At 49.9% G+C, this 19,362-nt stretch overlaps 8 protein-coding genes and 1 non-coding gene across 9 annotated transcripts; 6 read left to right on the top strand and 3 right to left on the bottom strand.

Annotated features, from left to right (window-relative positions):
* Positions 1-253: 253 nt before the first annotated feature.
* On the top strand, positions 254-5,084 carry FOBCDRAFT_208521 (uncharacterized protein; the record flags this gene model as incomplete). Its single annotated transcript, XM_054707551.1, has 3 exons — positions 254-382; positions 438-475; positions 524-5,084. The coding sequence occupies 3 exons, from the start codon at positions 254-256 to the stop codon at positions 5,082-5,084; spliced, it is 4,728 nt and encodes a 1,575-aa protein (XP_054563526.1).
* A 1,304-nt stretch (positions 5,085-6,388) lies between these two features.
* FOBCDRAFT_t268 lies at positions 6,389-6,479 on the top strand. The gene has a single exon. It is a non-coding gene; the product is annotated as a tRNA-Pro (tRNA).
* Positions 6,480-7,342: 863 nt separating this feature from the next.
* On the top strand, positions 7,343-8,218 carry FOBCDRAFT_245254 (uncharacterized protein; the record flags this gene model as incomplete). Its single annotated transcript, XM_054707550.2, has 2 exons — positions 7,343-7,645; positions 7,706-8,218. The coding sequence occupies 2 exons, from the start codon at positions 7,343-7,345 to the stop codon at positions 8,216-8,218; spliced, it is 816 nt and encodes a 271-aa protein (XP_054563525.2).
* Positions 8,219-8,708: 490 nt separating this feature from the next.
* Positions 8,709-9,846, top strand: FOBCDRAFT_245253 (acetyl-CoA acetyltransferase; the record flags this gene model as incomplete). Its single annotated transcript, XM_059610670.1, has 3 exons — positions 8,709-9,125; positions 9,167-9,470; positions 9,524-9,846. 3 exons carry the CDS (start codon positions 8,709-8,711, stop codon positions 9,844-9,846), a joined length of 1,044 nt encoding a protein of 347 aa, XP_059466224.1.
* Positions 9,847-10,481: 635 nt separating this feature from the next.
* Positions 10,482-11,929, top strand: FOBCDRAFT_208518 (Lactonase, 7-bladed beta-propeller-domain-containing protein; the record flags this gene model as incomplete). The annotated part of the gene is made up of 7 exons (XM_059609235.1): positions 10,482-10,761; positions 10,813-10,985; positions 11,039-11,097; positions 11,146-11,281; positions 11,341-11,353; positions 11,445-11,477; positions 11,529-11,929. The coding sequence occupies 7 exons, from the start codon at positions 10,482-10,484 to the stop codon at positions 11,927-11,929; spliced, it is 1,095 nt and encodes a 364-aa protein (XP_059466223.1).
* Positions 11,930-12,426: 497 nt separating this feature from the next.
* Positions 12,427-13,137, bottom strand: FOBCDRAFT_265498 (AhpD-like protein; the record flags this gene model as incomplete). The annotated part of the gene is made up of 3 exons (XM_031192679.2): positions 12,427-12,476; positions 12,546-12,591; positions 12,649-13,137. The coding sequence occupies 3 exons, from the start codon at positions 13,135-13,137 to the stop codon at positions 12,427-12,429; spliced, it is 585 nt and encodes a 194-aa protein (XP_031031525.2).
* A 337-nt stretch (positions 13,138-13,474) lies between these two features.
* Positions 13,475-15,958, top strand: FOBCDRAFT_192314 (fungal-specific transcription factor domain-containing protein; the record flags this gene model as incomplete). The annotated part of the gene is made up of 6 exons (XM_031192678.3): positions 13,475-13,585; positions 13,663-14,344; positions 14,403-14,769; positions 14,824-14,891; positions 14,941-15,259; positions 15,312-15,958. The coding sequence occupies 6 exons, from the start codon at positions 13,475-13,477 to the stop codon at positions 15,859-15,861; spliced, it is 2,097 nt and encodes a 698-aa protein (XP_031031524.3). The 3' UTR covers positions 15,862-15,958.
* Positions 15,959-16,099: 141 nt separating this feature from the next.
* FOBCDRAFT_286392 (uncharacterized protein) lies at positions 16,100-17,222 on the bottom strand (the record flags this gene model as incomplete). The annotated part of the gene is made up of 6 exons (XM_031192677.2): positions 16,100-16,177; positions 16,233-16,300; positions 16,352-16,585; positions 16,638-16,805; positions 16,864-17,094; positions 17,150-17,222. 6 exons carry the CDS (start codon positions 17,220-17,222, stop codon positions 16,100-16,102), a joined length of 852 nt encoding a protein of 283 aa, XP_031031523.2.
* An 814-nt stretch (positions 17,223-18,036) lies between these two features.
* Positions 18,037-18,984, bottom strand: FOBCDRAFT_147860 (Alpha/Beta hydrolase protein; the record flags this gene model as incomplete). The annotated part of the gene is made up of 4 exons (XM_031192676.2): positions 18,037-18,101; positions 18,151-18,318; positions 18,368-18,647; positions 18,700-18,984. The coding sequence occupies 4 exons, from the start codon at positions 18,982-18,984 to the stop codon at positions 18,037-18,039; spliced, it is 798 nt and encodes a 265-aa protein (XP_031031522.2).
* Between the last annotated feature and the right edge of the window lie 378 nt (positions 18,985-19,362).

Raw genomic sequence — 19,362 nt, 5'->3', positions numbered from 1 at the left:
TGGAAGGGTCTTCTTGTGGCTAGAATGAGGCTGGAATAGCACATTGAGTTTATACTGAATATCTCGACTAAACAAACTTTCGACCCAGACGGATTAGGAAACAGGCGAACTTGAAGATATCGGCCAAGATGGAAAGCAACAGTTATTATAAAAAACCCTCATAAATCAGACCAGAAATGGATTTAATCTCATCAACAATCTCAGTCTACTACACCCATCAAAGTAGTATATTCTTTACATTGTCTTTTTCGCAATGCATTTCATCAAGGCTGTTGTCTGGGGTATATCCCTTGCTGCTGTCAACGCGGCTGCTGTGCCTGCAGATGGATCTGGTGTTACTACCTGCGAGTACTCCGGCGGCGACCGAGCCTGCGAAGCTCATGTGAGTACAATGGGGTATCTGATCTGGTATCAGTATGGGCTAACGATTTCTACAGTGCATTGAGAAGGGTAAAACCTTTGTATCTTGTGCACCGTTAGTATTCAGTTGAGTCAGCTTTGAGATGTAGCTAATATTAGATAGTGAGTGCACGTGTTCCGGTCGCTTGGGCAATCCTCTGAGACGCCTTCTCAAGAGGAAGACTACATCGTCTGCCAAGCCTACCACTTCGAAGCCCGCTACTACCTCCAAGAAGCCCACCACCACTTCCAAGCCTGCTACTACATCTAAGAAGCCCACTACCACGTCTAAGCCTGCTACTACATCTAAGAAGCCTACAACTACCTCCAAGCCTGTTACCACTTCCAAGAAGCCCACTACTACTTCGAAGCCTGCCACTACGTCTAAGCCTGCCACCACATCCAAGAAGCCAACGACCACGTCTAAGCCTGCTACAACTTCGAAGCCCGCTACCACTTCCAAGCCCACTACCACTTCCAAGCCCGCTACCACTTCTAAGCCTGCTACAACCTCGAAGCCCGCTACCACTTCCAAGCCCGCTACCACTTCCAAGCCCACTACCACTTCCAAGCCCGCTACCACTTCTAAGCCTGCTACAACCTCGAAGCCCGCTACCACTTCCAAGCCCGCTACCACTTCTAAGCCTGCTACAACCTCGAAGCCCGCTACCACTTCCAAGCCCGCTACCACTTCCAAGCCCACTACCACTTCCAAGCCCGCTACCACTTCTAAGCCTGCTACAACCTCGAAGCCCGCTACCACTTCCAAGCCCGCTACCACTTCTAAGCCTGCTACAACCTCGAAGCCCGCTACCACTTCCAAGCCCGCTACCACTTCCAAGCCCGCTACCACTTCCAAGCCTGCCACTACCTCGAAGCCTGCCACTACCTCGAAGCCTGCCACTACCTCGAAGCCTGCCACTACCTCGAAGCCTCCCACCACGACTTCAAAGCCCGCTACAACCTCCAAGCCTACGACAACTTCCAAGGCTGCGACAACAACCTCCAAGGCTTCGTCGAGCTCATCCTCCTTCAGTACCAGCTCCAAGGCTTCTACTTCTACTAGTGCCCCTGCTTCCACTAGCAAGGCTTCTACCTCCACCAGTGCTGCCGCTTCTACAAGCAAGGCTTCAACCAGCACAAGCTCAGCTGCAGCTTCTACCAGCTCTTCTGCTTCTACCTCTGCTGCTGCTTCCACCTCGTCCTCCGCTGCTGTCTCATCTTCTTCTGCTGCTGCCTCATCCAGTGCTGCATCCAGCCAGGCCACTGGTGCCCCTGCTGGCGGTGTCACAACCTCCACTTCCGATGATGACGAGTCTACTACTAGTACTCTTGCCAGCGAGTCCTCCAGTGCTGCAGCTTCTTCAAGCACTGCTGTGACTTCTGATGAGTCTGACAACGAGTCTACCAGCTCCGAAGTCGGTGGCAGCACATCTGCTGACCCGACCTCCTCTGAGGCTACTAGCAGTGCTGCTGCAAGCTCCACTAGCGAGGCTGATGACGAGACTACCACTATCGTATCCTCTGCTTCTGCTGATCAGTCTTCTTCCTCTGCCGCTGTTGATGATGAGACCACTACCTCTTCTGCGGCTGCCGGTACTACTACCACTGAGGCCGATGAGGAGAGCACTACCTCTGCTGCTGACGAAGAGACTACAACCTCCGCTACTGACGAAGAGACTACCACCTCTGCTGCTGATGAGGAGACTACCACCTCCGCTGCTGACGAAGAGACTACCACCTCTGCTGCTGATGAGGAGACTACCACCTCTGCTGCTGATGAGGAGACTACCACCTCCGCTGCTGACGAAGAGACTACCACCTCTGCTGCTGATGAGGAGACTACCACCTCCGCTGCTGATGAGGAGACTACCACCTCCGCTGCTGACGAAGAGACTACCACCTCTGCTGCTGATGAGGAGACTACCACCTCTGCTGCTGACGAAGAGACTACCACCTCTGCTGCTGATGAGGAGACTACCACCTCCGCTGCTGACGAAGAGACTACCACCTCTGCTGCTGATGAGGAGACTACCACCTCCGCTGCTGACGAAGAGACTACCACCTCTGCTGCTGATGAGGAGACCACTACCTCTGCCGCTGGTGGTGCTACTACTACTGATGTCGACGAGGAGACATCCACTTCTGCCGATGTCACTACCTCAGAAGAAGTTGATGAGTCTACCACTACCGCTGCCGCCGCCTCTACCACTGGCGAGGCGGATGAGACCACCACATCTGTTGCTGACGAGGAGACCACTACCTCTGTTGCTGATGCTACTACTACTAATGTCGACGAAGACACTACCACCTCTGCTGCTGGCGAAGACAGTACCACCTCTGCTGCTGATGAGGAGACTACCACCTCTGTTGCTGATAAGGAGACTACCACCTCTTCTGCTGTCGAAGAAACCACTACTTCTGATGCCGATGAGGAGACCAGCACTTCAGCTGCTGCTGTCGGTACCACCACTTCGGACGCTGATGAGGAAACTTCAACCTCCGCTGCCGATGCTACCACTTCTGATGCTGATGAAGAGACATCTACTTCCGCTGCTGGAGCTGGTACTACCACCTCTGAGGCTGATGAGGAGACTAGCACCTCCGCTGCTGCTTCCACTACTGACGTCGATGAGGAGACCTCTACTTCTGCTGCCGCTGCTAGCACTTCTGATGAGGTTGATGAGACTACCACTTCTGCTGCTGACGACGAGACCACTACTTCCGCTGCCGGTGCTTCTACCACTGATGTCGATGAGGAAACTAGCACTTCGGCTGCTGCAGGCACCACCACTTCTGAGGCTGACGAAGAGACCACTTCAGCTGACGCTGGTACTTCCACCTCAGTTGCTGATGACGAGACCTCTAGCGCTACTACTCTTGTCACCCTGACCCGTACTACCAGCACCGCCGATGAGGAGTCATCCACAGCTACCTCTGAAGATCTCACTGGTGCCCCTGCTGGAATCTCTACCACTTCTTCTGCCGCTGATGAGGAGTCATCTACCCAGGCCGCTTCTTATACGTCGGTCGCTGATGAGGAGACATCTACCTCCGTCGCTGATGAGACCACTAGCCAGGCTGCTAGCAGCACCTCTGTTGATGAGGAGTCTACGAGCCAGGCTGCTTCATCCACTGCCGATGCTACCACTTCTTCTTCTGCTGCTGATGAGGAGTCTTCTACTCAGGTTGCCTCCACCAGCTCTGCTGATGAGAGCACTAACCAAGCGGCTTCCTCCACATCAGTCGCTGATGAGGAGACTACCTCCAGCCAGGCTGCCTCTTCTACTGCCGCTGCTGATGATGAGACTACGAGCCAAGCTGCTGCCACAACTTCTTCATTTGTTGATGAATCCACCAGCCAGGCCGCTTCATCCACTTCTGTTGCAGATGAAGAGACTACCTCTGCTGCCGCTTCTACCTCTTCTTCTGCTGCCGATGAGTCTACCAGCGAGGCCGCCTCTAGCACGTCTGTTGCTGAGTCTAGCACTTCTGTTGAGGAGTCCACCTCTGCTTCTGCCACCACCTCTGAAGCCGAGTCTACCTCCGCTGCTGTCACTACCTCATCCTCTGTCGACGAGTCTTCCAGCCAGCCCGCCAGCACCAGTTCTGCTGCTGCTGATGAGACGACTAGCTCCGCTGCCGCCTCTACCTCATCCGATGCTGAGACGTCTACTTCTGCTGATGAGTCTACCTCTGTTGCTGCCTCCACCTCATCCTCTACTGAGGAGTCCTCAAGCCAAGCTGCTTCTAGCACCTCTGCCGACGATGAGACTACTACTTCTCAAGCTACTACACTGTCGACTGCTGTCCGAACCGATAGTACATCAGCTGATGAGACATCTTCTTCCGCTGTCGAGTCTAGCAGCTCTGCCGCCGCCTCCACTTCGGCTGATGAGACCTCCAGCTCTGCCGCCGAGACTTCTTCTTCCGCTGCTGCTGAAACATCTAGCTCTGCCGCCGAGACTTCTTCAGCTGCTGCCGAGACCTCTTCTCCTTCTTCTTCTGCCGCTGAGACCTCTTCCTCCGCCGCCGAAACCTCCAGCTCTGCTGCTGAGACCTCCAGTTCTGCTGCTGAGACTTCTTCTTCTGCCGCCGAAACCTCTAGCTCTGCTGCTGAGACCTCTTCCTCCGCAGCTGAAACTTCTTCTTCTGCCGCTGAGACCTCATCTTCAGCTGCTGCTGAAACCTCTAGTTCTGCCGCCGAGACTTCTTCAGCTGCTGCCGAAACCTCCAGCTCTGCCGCTGAGACCTCTTCCTCCGCCGCCGAAACCTCCAGCTCTGCTGCTGAGACCTCATCTTCAGCTGCTGCTGAAAACTCTTCTTCTGCCGCCGAAACCTCTAGCTCTGCTGCTGAGACCTCTAGTTCTGCCGCTGAGACTTCTTCTTCTTCTGCTGCTGAGACCTCTAGTTCTGCCGCTGAGACTTCTTCTTCTTCTGCCGCCGAAACCTCTAGCTCTGCTGCTGAGACCTCTTCCTCCGCAGCTGAGACTTCCTCCTCTGCTGCCGAAACCTCTTCTGCAGCTGAGACTACCTCTGCCTCGAGCACTTCAGAAGCTGATGCCACATCAACGTCTGCTGATGAGACCACCAGTCAGCCCACGACCCTGTCCACAGTGGTGCGAACCGAGTCGGAGTCCTCAACATCTGAGGCTGCTACCACCACTACTTCGGGTGGCCAGTAGATCTAGACGATGGGGTCTGAGACGCGATGTCTTGACGCGATTGCGCATTGCGATAGCGACGGGTCTATAGAGGGACCAACCTAATACACATGATAATCTACTATTAGAGACTGTGATATAGTTTAGATTAGCTTGAATCTCATTACTGTTTCATCCTTCATTTGCTTGGCTCAATTTGCGACTGTGAGCTTGTGCATCTTCTTGTTTCTGCGTCTTGGCTATGTTTACATGAGCTAACCGAGGAGAGGCAAGGTTCAGGCATGACTAGTGACTGTCGATCTCGTGCTTCCACCAATCAAGAGCTTGGAAAGCGACGCGTTTTGAATTCCTCTCCTTCATTCCAGCTTCACTAGCATCGGACATAGCGACTTGCTAGCAAATGGTACGATTCGGCATAGTCAAAGTCTTCTCAGGTAGTATGGCAAAATTTGTGCCTTTAGTCTATTCATTATAAATTTGGATTAAGAGCCTCTCTTAATTCGAAGACAAAAAAGAGCGTGCCTTCTCCTTTGCGACCCACCGTAGCGGTCACATCAAGTGGCATACCCTGGACCTAAATCTCGGACAGTAAGTAAGGTTGTAAATTCAGGACATTACCACTTTACACGAGGTAAATTAAGAAAATCAATGAAAGTACCGGCTCATAGATATACAGAGCTTGATATCATATGGTAAACGTTCGATGGCAAGCCAAAGTTGAGTGAAATGCATTTTATTTAGTCATGATATAGTAGTGTGCCTGCTTGATTTACCATGAGAACGATTGCAATTCAACCTGGGCTATTAGGAAAAGCTGCTTACCAGCTTGAAATACTCCGTATAGGTCTCCTAAGGCTAAATAAAATAATTTACTATTCATGTTCATTATATACATAGTCTTTTTTAATAACAACTATGGATTTCTCGCTTCGGGCTTCAAGGTTATCACGAATCGTTATCTGTTATATCCCGCGGTGTCTCATGCCACAGACGGCTAAGACGCGGCTAACGCTCGCAACTCAATTTGAATATGTCGACTGAACCATATAAATGCCCGTCATTTTCCCTGCCTGGATCATGCATTGATTGGGACAGGTACGTCAGCTACATGTAACGAAGAATCCAGGATCAATTATTCCACTGGGGCCTGTCTAAGTCGCTTGCTTTTCACGGTAGATTTCTTGTCCTTTTTCTGCAAGCATACCCGTCACCCTGCTCACTGAATCACTCAGGCGCCCACGTCCTTTCTGTCCCGCGCCTGTATAAAAGACCCAACTGCGGCTCCCGCACCAACCACAGCATCAGTGCATCTGTTGTTCTAAGTCGGTCTGGTGGTCTAGTGGTATGATTCTCGCTTAGGGAAAACCCTATAGCTTAGCTTGCGAGAGGTCCCGGGTTCAATCCCCGGCCAGACCCTTCTCTTCTGTTACTTTTTGCTCTATCATAACTGTCATTGTGCTGGAGCAGTTTGGGCTGTCTCTCTTTTGTCGGGGCTTTGCTTTCTCCAAGCGTGACGTAATCACAATTGATGCCAGATTAGGCAAAGATCTACGCCAGGCATCACGGCGTGTCCTGGTCGTGGCTACACCAGATACGCGTATTGCCGCTGTCAAGCTGATCAAAACGCAAGGTGAAAATGTAATTTATCAATTAATCATTTCCAGTACTGAATCAAGCCGCGCTCAACAATGTGCAAGTCAAGTTCGACGCCATTTTTGTCCTGCGGCATTGTCGTCTACTGATCTGTCGATGACGGCCAAAGTCCGCGGAAGGTCGCCGTGATGAACAACCTCTGCCCCAGCTTCATTGGCGTCGCTGAGGCGAATTTAATTCTAAACTTATGTCAAAACCTGCAGATGTGAGACCATTCATGAGCGATGCACCGGGCATTCCCCGCGGTGCCTCTTGGTTATGCAATCGAGAGGCAACCCCGTGGGGAACATAACGCAACGCTCATTTACCCCACGGACTGACAAAAAGAGGTTTCGAGTGAACAGTCCATTGGAGGGAGATATAGTAAATGTAAAGCCGATTTTTGTGAGCCGCCAGTTTGTGGGTTAGATATATATCACAACCCATACCACCTTGGCTCCCTCACCGGTGTTCTCAGCAGCTCACCTTGACTTATTCTTGATCTTACCATGAAAGTGTCATTCCCGCTAATTTTCGCCCTCTTTCAGAATATTTCCATCGCCGACGCAGCAGCCATGAATCCTCCTTCACCACATCTATCAATCGCCAAGAGGGCAATCAACGTCTCATGCGGCGCTGACCCACGAATGCCCCCCGGCGCCTGGGATTCACATCTTCACATTATGGATCCCGTGCGTTACCCTCCAGTCGAAACCATTCCCTACAAGCCCACTGTTCATAATCTCTGGGAGAATGCAATCTTTGAGAACAGCATCGGGTGCGACCATGTCTTCTTCGTTCAGACCGCAACGCACGGATATGATATGACCCTCATGTTGGACTCTATGCGTGCGGTTGGAAATGAACGAGCGCTGGGTCTTGCGTTGTTTGACCCAAATACCACATCGCATGAGCATATTCGCAGATGGGATAGCGAGGGTGTTCGCGCTGTACGCGTCAATCTCGTGACGTATGGTGATGATACGCCTATCGATGAGCTCAAGAGCTAGATCAAGAAGTACGTCGACCTTATCAAGCCTTTTGATTGGGTTCTTCAACTGTACACCAAGATGGAGCGCATCGTCGAGCTGGAAGATTTACTGCCCGCTCTCGGCGTGCGCGTCGTCTTTGATCACTATGGCGACCCAAGTCTTCCGAAAGCATCGGGTCCTGTGAACCCCTACGACATCAAGGGCTTTCGATCTTTGATCCGCCTTTTAAAGACAGGGACGACATGGGTCAAGATATCTGGCGCATACCGTCTCAGCCATCTTGATTCTGATATCTGGGAGGATCTTGACCCTGTAACGCTAGAGCTCTTTGAGCAAGCCCCGAAGCGAGTTGTCTTCGGCTCGGATTGGCCTCATACCCGATTTGAAGGTTTAGACGTGAGGCCTTGGGTGTCTCATATACTGGATTTGACCGAGGGAAAGCAATGGTTGCGAGAGAGACTCTTCAGGGACAATGCTTTGGAGCTTTGGGGAGTAAATAAGACGCAGAGTACCTGTAATGGAGACAGATGATATGTAGGAGAATCATGAATTAAGCTATGAGACTGTTCACTATCTTTTAGTACAATGATTGAAACTTCCTAAATAACTAGACGGCTAGATAAGTCATTGACAGCTCGTCATTAAGCTGCCGTTAAGTGTTGAGCTTCCAAACCAGTCTCGTCATCCGGTTGTAACAAATTCCAAGAACACGACGATATCTTGCAGCACTCCAAAATTTCTTTTAGAGAATATTTTCCATAATGCCCGAAAGATTGAACGGGATGAGTACCGCATTCGAGGCTGTCCATATTCATGATTGCCAAGGAATCTGGCCGTGGAACATCCCCGACAGGAACTGACATTGCTAATAATAGTATGAATTATAGAGAAGCGAATACATTGCCTGCAAATCCTTTCGAACCGTAGTTAAAATGCGATCTGCAGCTTGCCAAGATGCGAACTTCCAATACCGCAATATCTCCGCTCTGTTGAGGTCCCTAGGACGTCCACTTCGCCAGACATGTTTTCACCAAGAGGTATCGCCTCCATACTTGTCAAGGCTCCCAGCGACGTTGTCATTTTATCCTCATTGCGCACACCGATATGCCGTGCGAACCGGGGATCCCTCAAGGACGCGTTTCCTGAAGAGCTTCTTGCCTCTGTGCTCAAAGCAACGATTGACGGAGTACCTAATCTGGACCCGTCCATTATAGAGGATGTCGCGGTCGGCGTAGTATTGTATGAGCTTGGGGGCTCTAAAGCTGCACGTATGGCTATGAACCACGTTGGCTACCCAAACACAACGTCCCTCTATACTGTCAATCGGGCATGCTCTTCGTCACTCCAAGCAATCTCATCCACCGCTTCTCAGATTCGAACAGGGATGATCTCAGTGGGAATTGGAGTGGGGATGGAAAGCATGACACGGAACTTGGGAGTCGAGCTATCCCAACTGACATCTGGCCCGCTCTGAGAGAGTCTCCCGTTATAGATGCCCTGGATTGCATTCTTCCAATGGGTATTACCTCCGAAAACGTCGCAGAGCGGTACGGTATCTCACGGGAGGATCAAGATACTTTTGCAGTCAACAGCCACCTAAAGGCGGCAGAAGCACGGGCATTTGGGCTTTTCTCGGACGAGATTGTCCCCGTTACGCAAAAGAAGCCTGACGGACTAGGAGAGGTTGTCGTCGATACGGATGATGGCATTCGACCTCAGGCAAGTTCGGAAGGCCTAGCAAAGTTGAAACCGGCCTTTAGAGAAAACGGTACCTCCACCGCTGGTAATTCATCTCAAGTCTCAGACGGCGCACGCTTCTTATGAGACGCAACACAGCAAAGGAGCTTGGCTTGAGTGGTAACATCATGGGTAAGTTTGTTTCTGCAGTCACAGTAGGCTGTGCACCAGACGAGATGGGTGTCGGGCCGGTGATTGCAATCCCAAAGCTGTTGGATAGCACTGGCCTCACGAAGGATGATGTTCACAGATGGGAAATCAACGAGGCTTTCGCGAGCCAGGCAATCTATTGCTTAAGAAAACTAGATGTCGAAAGGGCGTGCCAGAATAATAAGTTCAACCCGCATGGAGGTGCTATTGCTTTGGGGCATCCGCTGGGCGCTACAGGCGCAAGGCTAACTAGCACGTTACTACATGGCTGAGGGCGGGGGTATGGCCGGATTGTTCGTATGAGAATGAATAGCATCTGGAAAACAAATAAATAAATTGAAGAGAAGATTTCCATACGCAGGCTGGGACAGAACTGTCATAATAATAGTATAACTAGCAAGTATCGGCTCCGTCCTGAGTTGTTGGCCTCATTTCCATCTGTGTTGAGGATGTTGAACCCGGGCATCAACCGTCTTTCTCGGCAAGAACCTACCCTCACTTCGCAATAAGCCTGTGGTCAAAGGTCTTCATGCCACAAGAGACCGGGTTTCTATTTTGATGTAACTTTGAGTTATTGCCCAGCCTGCCTGATTTCGGTCGTAAAGTAGTACACTGCCACCCGCCGCGGGCAAGTCCCGCGCTCAGTGGCCGACACCACCAAGGCACACTGTAATGAGCCCTGACTCAAGGAAGTAGTCACAAAATTTAGCGAGGATACACACTACAACCCCAGACCAACAACGCGGGGAAAGGTCTGAGATCGGCATTGAGAGAACACACACGGTCTGGGGTAGCTATATGCCTAGAAGTATATAAGTTAGACCAACAAGCATTGGTCAGAAAATATCAGGCACAGCAGCACTTCAATTGTAGAAGAAGCACATTATCTTTTCGAATTTTCTTTATCATGCCTGCCATTGAGTTCGCCAACTCCTACGGGAGCTCTATGCACCACCTCGTGTCAGGGTCTTACACCAACAAGACGCTCTTCCTGCTCGCCTTTGACACCATTGCTAAGACCTTGACTCTGAACGCTACTGTTCCTGGCTTTGGTCTCCATCAATTTGTCACAAGCAATGCTGCAAAAAACCGCGTCTACGCAACCGCCATGAGCGAGCCTCCTCAGCTTTTCTCGTGGTCGGTTGATGAGAACTACCAGTTTACTCATCTCGACACGGTGAATATCAGTAAGTCTAATGTGCTGCCTACACCGAAGCTCTTTTGCTGATTGTTTCAAGCGTCTTCGTCTTGTTACTTCTCGGACGATGGCAACCTGGCTTTCTCTTCTGGTGGCTCAACTGCTGCTATCCATGGTCTCGCCGAGAATGGCGCTATCGGTGAGCAGGTTCAGGAACTCTACATGGTGCCAGAGGAGGAAATTGAGAATGTGAACAAGACAAGAGCGGCTGTGGTAAGTTAAGATAATACTTCCATATCATTTGCTAGTGCTAACGGATATCCAAGCTCTATGGTGCTCATGCCTTTGACATCAACGTCAACAGAAAGGGCTTTGTCCCTCACCTGTAAGTCCCCAAACCACTGCTACATATGATATGGCTGACTGTCGGAAGGGGCATGAACTCCATCTTTATGTACGACATTGCGGAAAACGGTACTGCTACGCCTTTGTCGATCAACCTTAGTCCAACTGAGGGTGATGGACCACGAAACTCCTATTCTAGCAAGGATGGAAAGCTCCTCTACGTGGTAAGTCATTTCGAGGACTAGAATAAGACGCAACAACGAAGACTGACACCATGCATCAGATGACCGAACACAGTAAGCCCAAATGAATACAGCACCATGAAACCCCTCACTAACCTTACAGACCAATGGATGGATGTCTATAGAGTGCTTGACACACGTCTAGAACATGTCCAGAGGGCAAGTGCCATTCCTGATGGTGAGTCAATCTATCGAATTCCCAGTCCGCAGTTATCTCTAACAATTGAAGATGTGCGAGGCGTATATACTTTCCGCAGCAACACAGTCCAAATGTCCCGCGACGGCAAATATCTCTTCACCAGTACTCGCAGCTGGAACAACACCGAAGCAAATGGTTACGTCGCGGCATTTGCACTCAACGATGACGGACTCCTGAAGATCGAAAAAGCCGTGGCTTTCTACGAGGCACCTGTCACTCTTGGCTCTGCTGGTGGTCTCCGAGTTGCCCCTTGGCAAGACGAAACTAACAGTGATCCCAACGGTATCACGGACTACATGTATCTCAGCGATACTTCTGAGGGCTGGATGTTCATTCTTGGTTGGACCCCTTCGAATCATACTCTTGATGTTGTGGCTTCGCTGCACTATCCTGATAACAGCACGCCTTACGAAGCAACTTGGCTTGATTAGATATATGAAGTTCTGAGATGGATTGAAGATTCGGTACATAGTTCTATGTCCTAATTTCTCTAGTAGTTTCATAGAGCCGTCACAGCTTCAGTTTCATGCAGTGGCGCGGAACATGGATGCAATGGTCCATATATCATGAGTGAGGGATGACGAGTAAGATTGAAAGGCATTATTTCTTACTGTGAAATGTCTATCTTCCTTCTTGGGGCTTTACACATAGAGTGGTAATTCAACAGTGACATAATCTCTGTTAAGTCCAAACATAAATGTGCAGTGGTATTTCTGTACACCTGTGTGTGAAGAGTTAGATGAATGGAGATTTAAATACGGGTTATCTTACCCAGTCATCACGTCAAGCAGGATTTCTATCCGTCAGCAAGAGCGGGGACGCAAACTTCTACAGCATATAAGCAGCTTATAGCCCGTCGGATACGTGCATCACGTCAAGCTCCCGCTAATTCACTAGATTTATTTGTTCATTTTGCCTCTGCTATGGTCTACAGTTGCTTTGGTAAAGGTTCTGGAACAGTATTGTTTCTCTCACCGACTGGTATACGCGTTAGTGGAAGCTGGCAGTGGATGATGTTGGTATAAGGGAATGGCATGAAGTACTTACCATCTAATGCTACAAGAAAACGGCTGACACAATTGTAACATGCAACCTGGGAAGTCTTGTCAGTCTCTATGAGAAAAGTGTTACGTTGCGAGAATACACTTACTGTTGCGACAACCTCAATTACCTCTTGATCACTGGCAAGCGACTTGAACCATTCAAATGTCTCATCCTTCACCTGAACATTCCTCGTCATCTCATCAGCCACGACACAAACAGCCCATTGCTTCTCATTAAAACCCTCCGGCCTCTCACTCCGCAACAAACCCCCCTCCTTCATAATCTCGTTCATCGACTCTGATGAGACACCGCTATTGACAGCCAAGGGCTCATGGTGCATCCACTCATACCAAGCCCTGTTCACAACGGCAATGCGATAGATGGCAAGTTCTCGTAGATCATCGGCCAGTGACGTCTTTGTGCGGATGGCGCCGACGAAAGTGTTCCAGCCAGCGGCGACGTGAGGGGAATGCAGTAGCGCCAAATCGAGGGGTTGTATGGGTCGGGGATGACGGCGGGCCGCAATTGCTGCGACGATTGCCTCTTCTTCTGGGGAGGAAGTTAGAGGAGGATTGGGCATGTAAGGGACTCTCATTATGGATATTGACTTTGAAGACGTGTGATATTATCCAGGGCTAAGACATAGAATTGCGAGAACGCCAGCATGACTGATAAGTTATTACTCATCTCCATCATCATCAATCGATTAACTACAGCTCTTAATTCCATGCCCGCATTCCCCGCACACTCCGCGGCAACTCGCCGCGGAGACTGCCCGAGCCAATCATGCTCACTATCGATGTCCGTAGTTTCGTCAAGTTCAGACTGACGACAATCCCCCAGCTTTCGGGTTTTTACCGTAAGCCAACTCTTCACTTTCCTGATCTGAGCTTATCAGAAGATCTCTTGTTATCTCTTTTCCCTTGGAAAAAATGGAGACCAATGGCGAGCAAGGACAGGGAGAGAGCTCCGCTCGCTCCAAGAAACAGCGGATGTCTCGCAAGTATCGAGGTTTGACGTGTGCCAATTGCCGCGCCAAGAAGGTCAAAACGCCCTCCACTCTTCATTGATCATTGAGTATTAGCTTTTGCTACGTCTGCTGACTTGCTTGGTGATATAGGTTCGATGTGAAGGGAGTCAACCGACCTGTAAAACATGCGAGGTCTACCATGTCGAATGTCGCTACGACAAACCCCCACCGCTGTCCCAAGTTGTTGCGATGGCGCGCAAACTTCAAGAGGCAGAGGAGACGATTGAGCGCCTTCAGGGTGGCGGGAGCTCCATCAATCATCAGACCTTGAGAGCTTCCATTGCCGAGAGTGTAGCCCCTGCTTCAAGTTCCTTCAGTGCCGAAGATCTGTCAACACGAGTGCCGCTGTCATCAGGACTAGAACCCGTCGTGCTAGAAACATCTCCTACAACACATCAAAGCTGCCTTCAAGACCCCCCCCGACCAGCTGCAGCCATCGACGGAACACCGCAAGACGGGTTGGCTATAGATCTCAGTGTGGATGAACACGGCAAGATATGCTATTACGGCCCAACATCCGCTGTCCATGAGCCTCTGGGCCTTGCATCGCCATCTACAAACTCAATCAGTCGTGGGGATGGATCTAAGAGGACCGACATCCGTGCTTATCTGGTATCGCGAGCTCGGGAATCGACCATCTGGGAGGAATTTGCTCTTGGAAATGCATCGCTACAACTTGGATTGCCGCGGCAAGTTATGGCGAAGCTTCTTCATCTGCACTGGACCTGGGTTGCTCCGATGTTTATGTGGGTGTATAGGCCTGCATTCATGCGTACGCTCTCTTCTACCGTCCCGCAAATCACACCTTGACTAACTTCTCTCGCGCCTAGGTGATATGACGACAGGCGGACGTTACTATTCCGAACTTCTCCTCCTCGTGCTATGCGCTCATGCCTCGAAATACTACGACAGTAACCATGCGCAACTACTATTCTCCCGTGTGCGATTCCTCCTCGGCGACGAGATACAGAAGCCTAGCTCTATACCCACCATCCAAGCTCTTTTGCAATTGAGTGCCCGAGAACTAGCTCAAGGAGCCATCTCGCAGGCGTGGCTGTATAGTGGAATGGCCTTCAGAATGTCAGCCGACCTTGGATTGCAGCATAATGGGCCCGATATAGCGGACCTCAAGGGACTGGATCCAGTAGACTTGGAGATTCGAAAGAGGTTATTCTGGAGTTGCTATTTCTGGGACAAGTGAGCGACCCATTTCAAGAATTATACATAGTCTTTGCTTACATGGACCTGCAGAGCTATCAGCCTTTACACAGGGAGACTTCCAGCAGTGACCGAACTACCGCAAAGCCCCATTGACTTCAGTATGCGCTTCAAGCCGATTAAACCATTCCATTCTAATATTATGTGCAGTGGATGACTCTGCAGAGTCTGATGTATGGTCACCATACTACGAAGACACTTCACCACTTACTCGACTAGCACCAAGCCAATACCCCGTGATGAAAAGTCACGCTGTGTCATGCTTCGCAAACTCGTGTAAACTCTCTGTCATCATCAACGATATAATAGTACAGCTCTACTCAAAACGAAGTAGAGCTATAAACGAGTCGTCGCTGAACGATATCAAGGCACGTTTGGAGACATGGCGTGCTGAGTCACCGGTGCATCTGCGTTATGACCCGGAGTATCTACCAACCATATGTCCGCCTCCCCATATCATCTCCCAGAAGTAAGCTTTCAATCCCCACGTTGCTGATAGTCATGTTGCTGACTGTGAGTAGTCTACTATACTTCACCACTGTTATCCTCGCCCATCGCCCATTCTGGTCCGCCCCAGCATACTACCGAGTCTGCATGAGTGCCGCATTAAGCATGGAGAAACTCCTTCTAATGCTTGAATCAACCTTTGGCTTCGAGAACATCACGTATCTCATGGGCTATTGCATCTACACAGGGGCTTCAGCCGTGCTAGAAGACGCGAAGAACAATGATGGCGCAACGCATCCCACTATGCAGACCTTTCTCAGAGCCCTCAACCGTGGCATGGCAAAATGTCCGCTTCTTGAGCGCAGCCTGCACATCATAATAAAAGGCCTGAAGCGAACTCCAGTTCAACGTCCAGCACCGGATCAGTCGTTATCCGATAACACGACCACAGCTACCATGAACAGCTATATCCCTGCCTTCCCATATCTTGACCCCGTAAGCCCGAATGACTTTGACATGGATGCGTACTTGAATAGCATGAGCATGGATGCGATGGCATCGTTGGATTGTTACCCAGAGCTACAGATTGATCTTGATGAAATGATGAGACATGCACCGGCTTAGGAATTATCCAGCAGTTGTTTAAACGCCTTGAAGGGACTCATACACAGTACCTAACATGACGAGGAGTCTATGGTGTTTTGAAGGACGGATATGCGTTGCCCAAGGTGTTGGCGGCTGGGCAGGTACAGGCATTGGTATGATATCAAGGTCTATAAATGACTTGGGCAAACATCGTCTTTGATTCTAAAGTGGTATAATTTACAGTGATGCTTTTAACGGTATCTAGTTATCGTAAAGGCTAGTTCTGTATACCAGTGTTGGCCTCGGCTAGCGTATCAGCCTTGAGAGCTGGTCTATCGGCCTTTCCGGCAGTAGTCTAGGGCAAGATGTTAGCAGCGATTCACGCAGTGGCATGAACAATAGTTACTTACACCTCCATCGACGGGCATGATCAGACCTGTGATCCAGCCAGCTTCCTTACTAGCCAAGAACAAGATAGCTACACGACTTAGAGTAAGTCCCGAAGACACAAGCATTTGGGCTGACTTACCATAGCCAACGTCCCAGCCAGTTCCCTCCTTCTTCATCAAGTTCTGGTTAATCCTTGCTTGTCTCATCTCATCCGTCATTCCACGGCCTCTTGTCATGGGAGTATACACCATGCCAGGCGCGACACAGTTAACACGGATGTTCTCACGGCCGTGATGAGCTGCCATGGCTCGTGTCATTTGAATGATGGCACCCTTGGTGGTAGGGTACAGCAAACTGGGGTTGCCGCCGAGTACTACAGCACCCTGTTAGCTTGGATAGGTTGGAGGTGAACTGGGGATACTTACATCCACTAACAGATGACATGTTGATGATAGATCCACGGCCCTGCTTCCTCATTTCAGGAATGGCATATCGGCTCATCATCACCATACTTGTGACGTTGATGCGGAAGTCTCTGTCCCAAGCATCGAGGTTTATTGTTGTGGCATCACCCATTGCACCGCCAACACCAACTATTTTCGCTTGTCAGTACATGTCTCTCGATGTAATTACGCATGTCATTCAACCTACCAATATTGACAAGGATGTGAAGAGCGCCCCATAGTTCAACAGTTTTGTCGATAGCATTCTTGCACGACTCTTCACTTGTGACATCGGCGTTAATCACCTCTGAAATACCACCCTCCTCATCAATCATGCGCTTGGTCTCTTTAGCCCAGTCCACGTTGAAGTCTACAAGGGCGACCTTGGCACCATGACGTGCAAGGAGTATGGCTGCCGCACGACCATTGCCAATCTCGCCTTTGCTAGGGGTTAGCGTAACGGGGACAAGAATTCGGGTGCATTATGAACTGACCATCCATGCGGGAGCCTGCACCCGTGACGATTGCCACATCTCCAGTAAAGTCGAATGCTCGAGAAGGTGTCATTGTGAATTTATTTGTGTTTAATGGAGTATTGTTGATCCAAGAATATTTTTACTGTTGATATTGCTGGTAATGGTTCAATATCTTCGATATCAAAACGAGTTCATCTGCGTGACGAGAACAAGCAATACAGAATAAATATTCTTCACTCTTCGGCCAAATAATGAGAGATCGTCGCTCACCGCGGGCAATTGCCACTCTCTACTCGTCCAGCTTCCGGGCACTCGGCGCGGGCAAGCGCCGAACCCCCCTGTTCTCTGAGCTGTTGAATGCACTGCCACGAGGGCCACGGTATGCGGGGAAATGATGGGGATACCCAAACTCGGGCTTCCCCCGGAATCTCACCTGTCAATTGAGATCAGTCTCAATTCTATACTAGCCAAGCTAATCGGCTTTGCGGCTCTTAGCGGCTTGCGCTAGAAAAGGTTGATCCTCAGACTGAGACGTTATGGCACTGACGTGTATCTTTCTCATGACCCGAGATCCAGTGGTCACGGTGCTTGGCGCACTAATATGCTGGTCGCTGGAATCAATGCAACAGGTCAAGCTGTATCGACTATAATCACTATAGCTGCTACACGCCAAAAGCTCGACTAGGCGAGAGATCATAAACCTCTTACAATCGAGTGGACGGGCGCATTGCAAATAGCGACCTATGAAGTATAGGGGGACTGTTCTTATGCTTCACGTTCGTAAACAGCTTCAATGCAGGAGAGGTGCCACAAGTCTAAATTGCCAACTGTAACTTGAATGCAGATGTAGTAGTCGACAGGAATCCAATTAATAGTATATTTTTCATCTACCTATCCTGCAACCTCTATTGCGACAACCAATAATCGAACCATGCCACGATACCTGCCAGGCTCTGTTCCTTTACCCATCCTATTCTGCGTCAGTAGGCCTTAAGACACGCCTCAAACATGGAACTTACGTTGGTAAGGATCTTTGGGATCACCTCTCAGAGCAAATCCGTGCTCAACACGAGAAAATACTTGATAGTGAAACATCTTCTTATTAGTCTGTAGAATATCCAGCGCTCGACGTCGAGAAGGCACATCAAACGTGTGATCAACTTCCGAACATGAGAGAAATAGAGGCTCTATAGAAAATTAGCAAGACTGAGAAAGGGTTAAGAAAGAAGAGTTTACTCTTTAGGTCCGCAAAGTGATGTTCCTTGAGGAACGCTGGGTGAGCAAAAGCGCCAACTGTCACCGTATCGCCTTTCAGCTCATTGCACACATAAGGCGCTCCGAAGCAGTAGCCGACACAGGCAAACTTTGTTGTGCTTGTTCCATAGTTCTTCTTGACAGCAGCCACCCATTTGGGAACAGCAACATCTGCAAAGGCAGTGTGCTTTCGCTTCCAGGCTTCGTAGTCAAAGTCAGGATTTTGGGTATGCCTGTCCTTGCGATGCTTCCAAACAGGGTCCTGTAGCATCGTTAGTCTCCGATCCAAACACTTTATGTAGGCCTGAACTTACGCCACGGAAGTAGTCGAGCCCCAAGACTAGATAACCTGCATCTGCGAAAGCATCCATGACTAACAGCCCGTTGGGGAACATGCCCCATACATCTGGAAAGTATAGTAGGATGTTTCCATTTGCTTTTTCGGGAGTTGGTTTTGAAATGTATGTTTCGACATCTGTGATGGTTTCCCAAGTGCCTCTTGGCTCGCCCTCGTGGATGGTGCCTTTGAGACAGCAGCTTCCACTTGGCTTAGCAAGGTATGGCTCACTGGTGGCTTGTTGTGAAGATGATTGACCCATGGTGTGATAAATTAATGGTGTAAAAGGGTGCAATGAGTGTTGGAAGAGAAAAGGGGCAGTTATTCTTGACCAAGACCGTCTTCAGTATCATGCGAGTCGCTGGTTGTCGACTAAACATTTTGGTGTTCAACTAATGCCAGTGGCGTTCTCGATACCCATCATCGGTTTGCAGCCGCGGAGACTCGCCGTGGGGATACTCCAGTAGTTCACCGATGATGTTCAATTGGCCAATGCCATGCGGAGTCGAACCAGGCCCCATGGGGTAAAGGCGGAGAAGTTGCAGGCTACCCCAGGTTGTGCAGATTTCTTCCTTACTATGTGACCATGTGCTTGTTAAATACTACCCCATCTTCCCCTTGTCCAGACTCAGTCTTCAAT

The sequence above is a fragment of the Fusarium oxysporum genome, chromosome XI (genome assembly GCF_013085055.1).
Source record: "Fusarium oxysporum Fo47 chromosome XI, complete sequence".
NCBI classification, from domain to species: Eukaryota; Fungi; Ascomycota; class Sordariomycetes; order Hypocreales; family Nectriaceae; genus Fusarium; species Fusarium oxysporum.
Note: the sequence above shows the minus strand (reverse complement) of the source record. Positions and strands in the feature narration are given on the sequence as shown.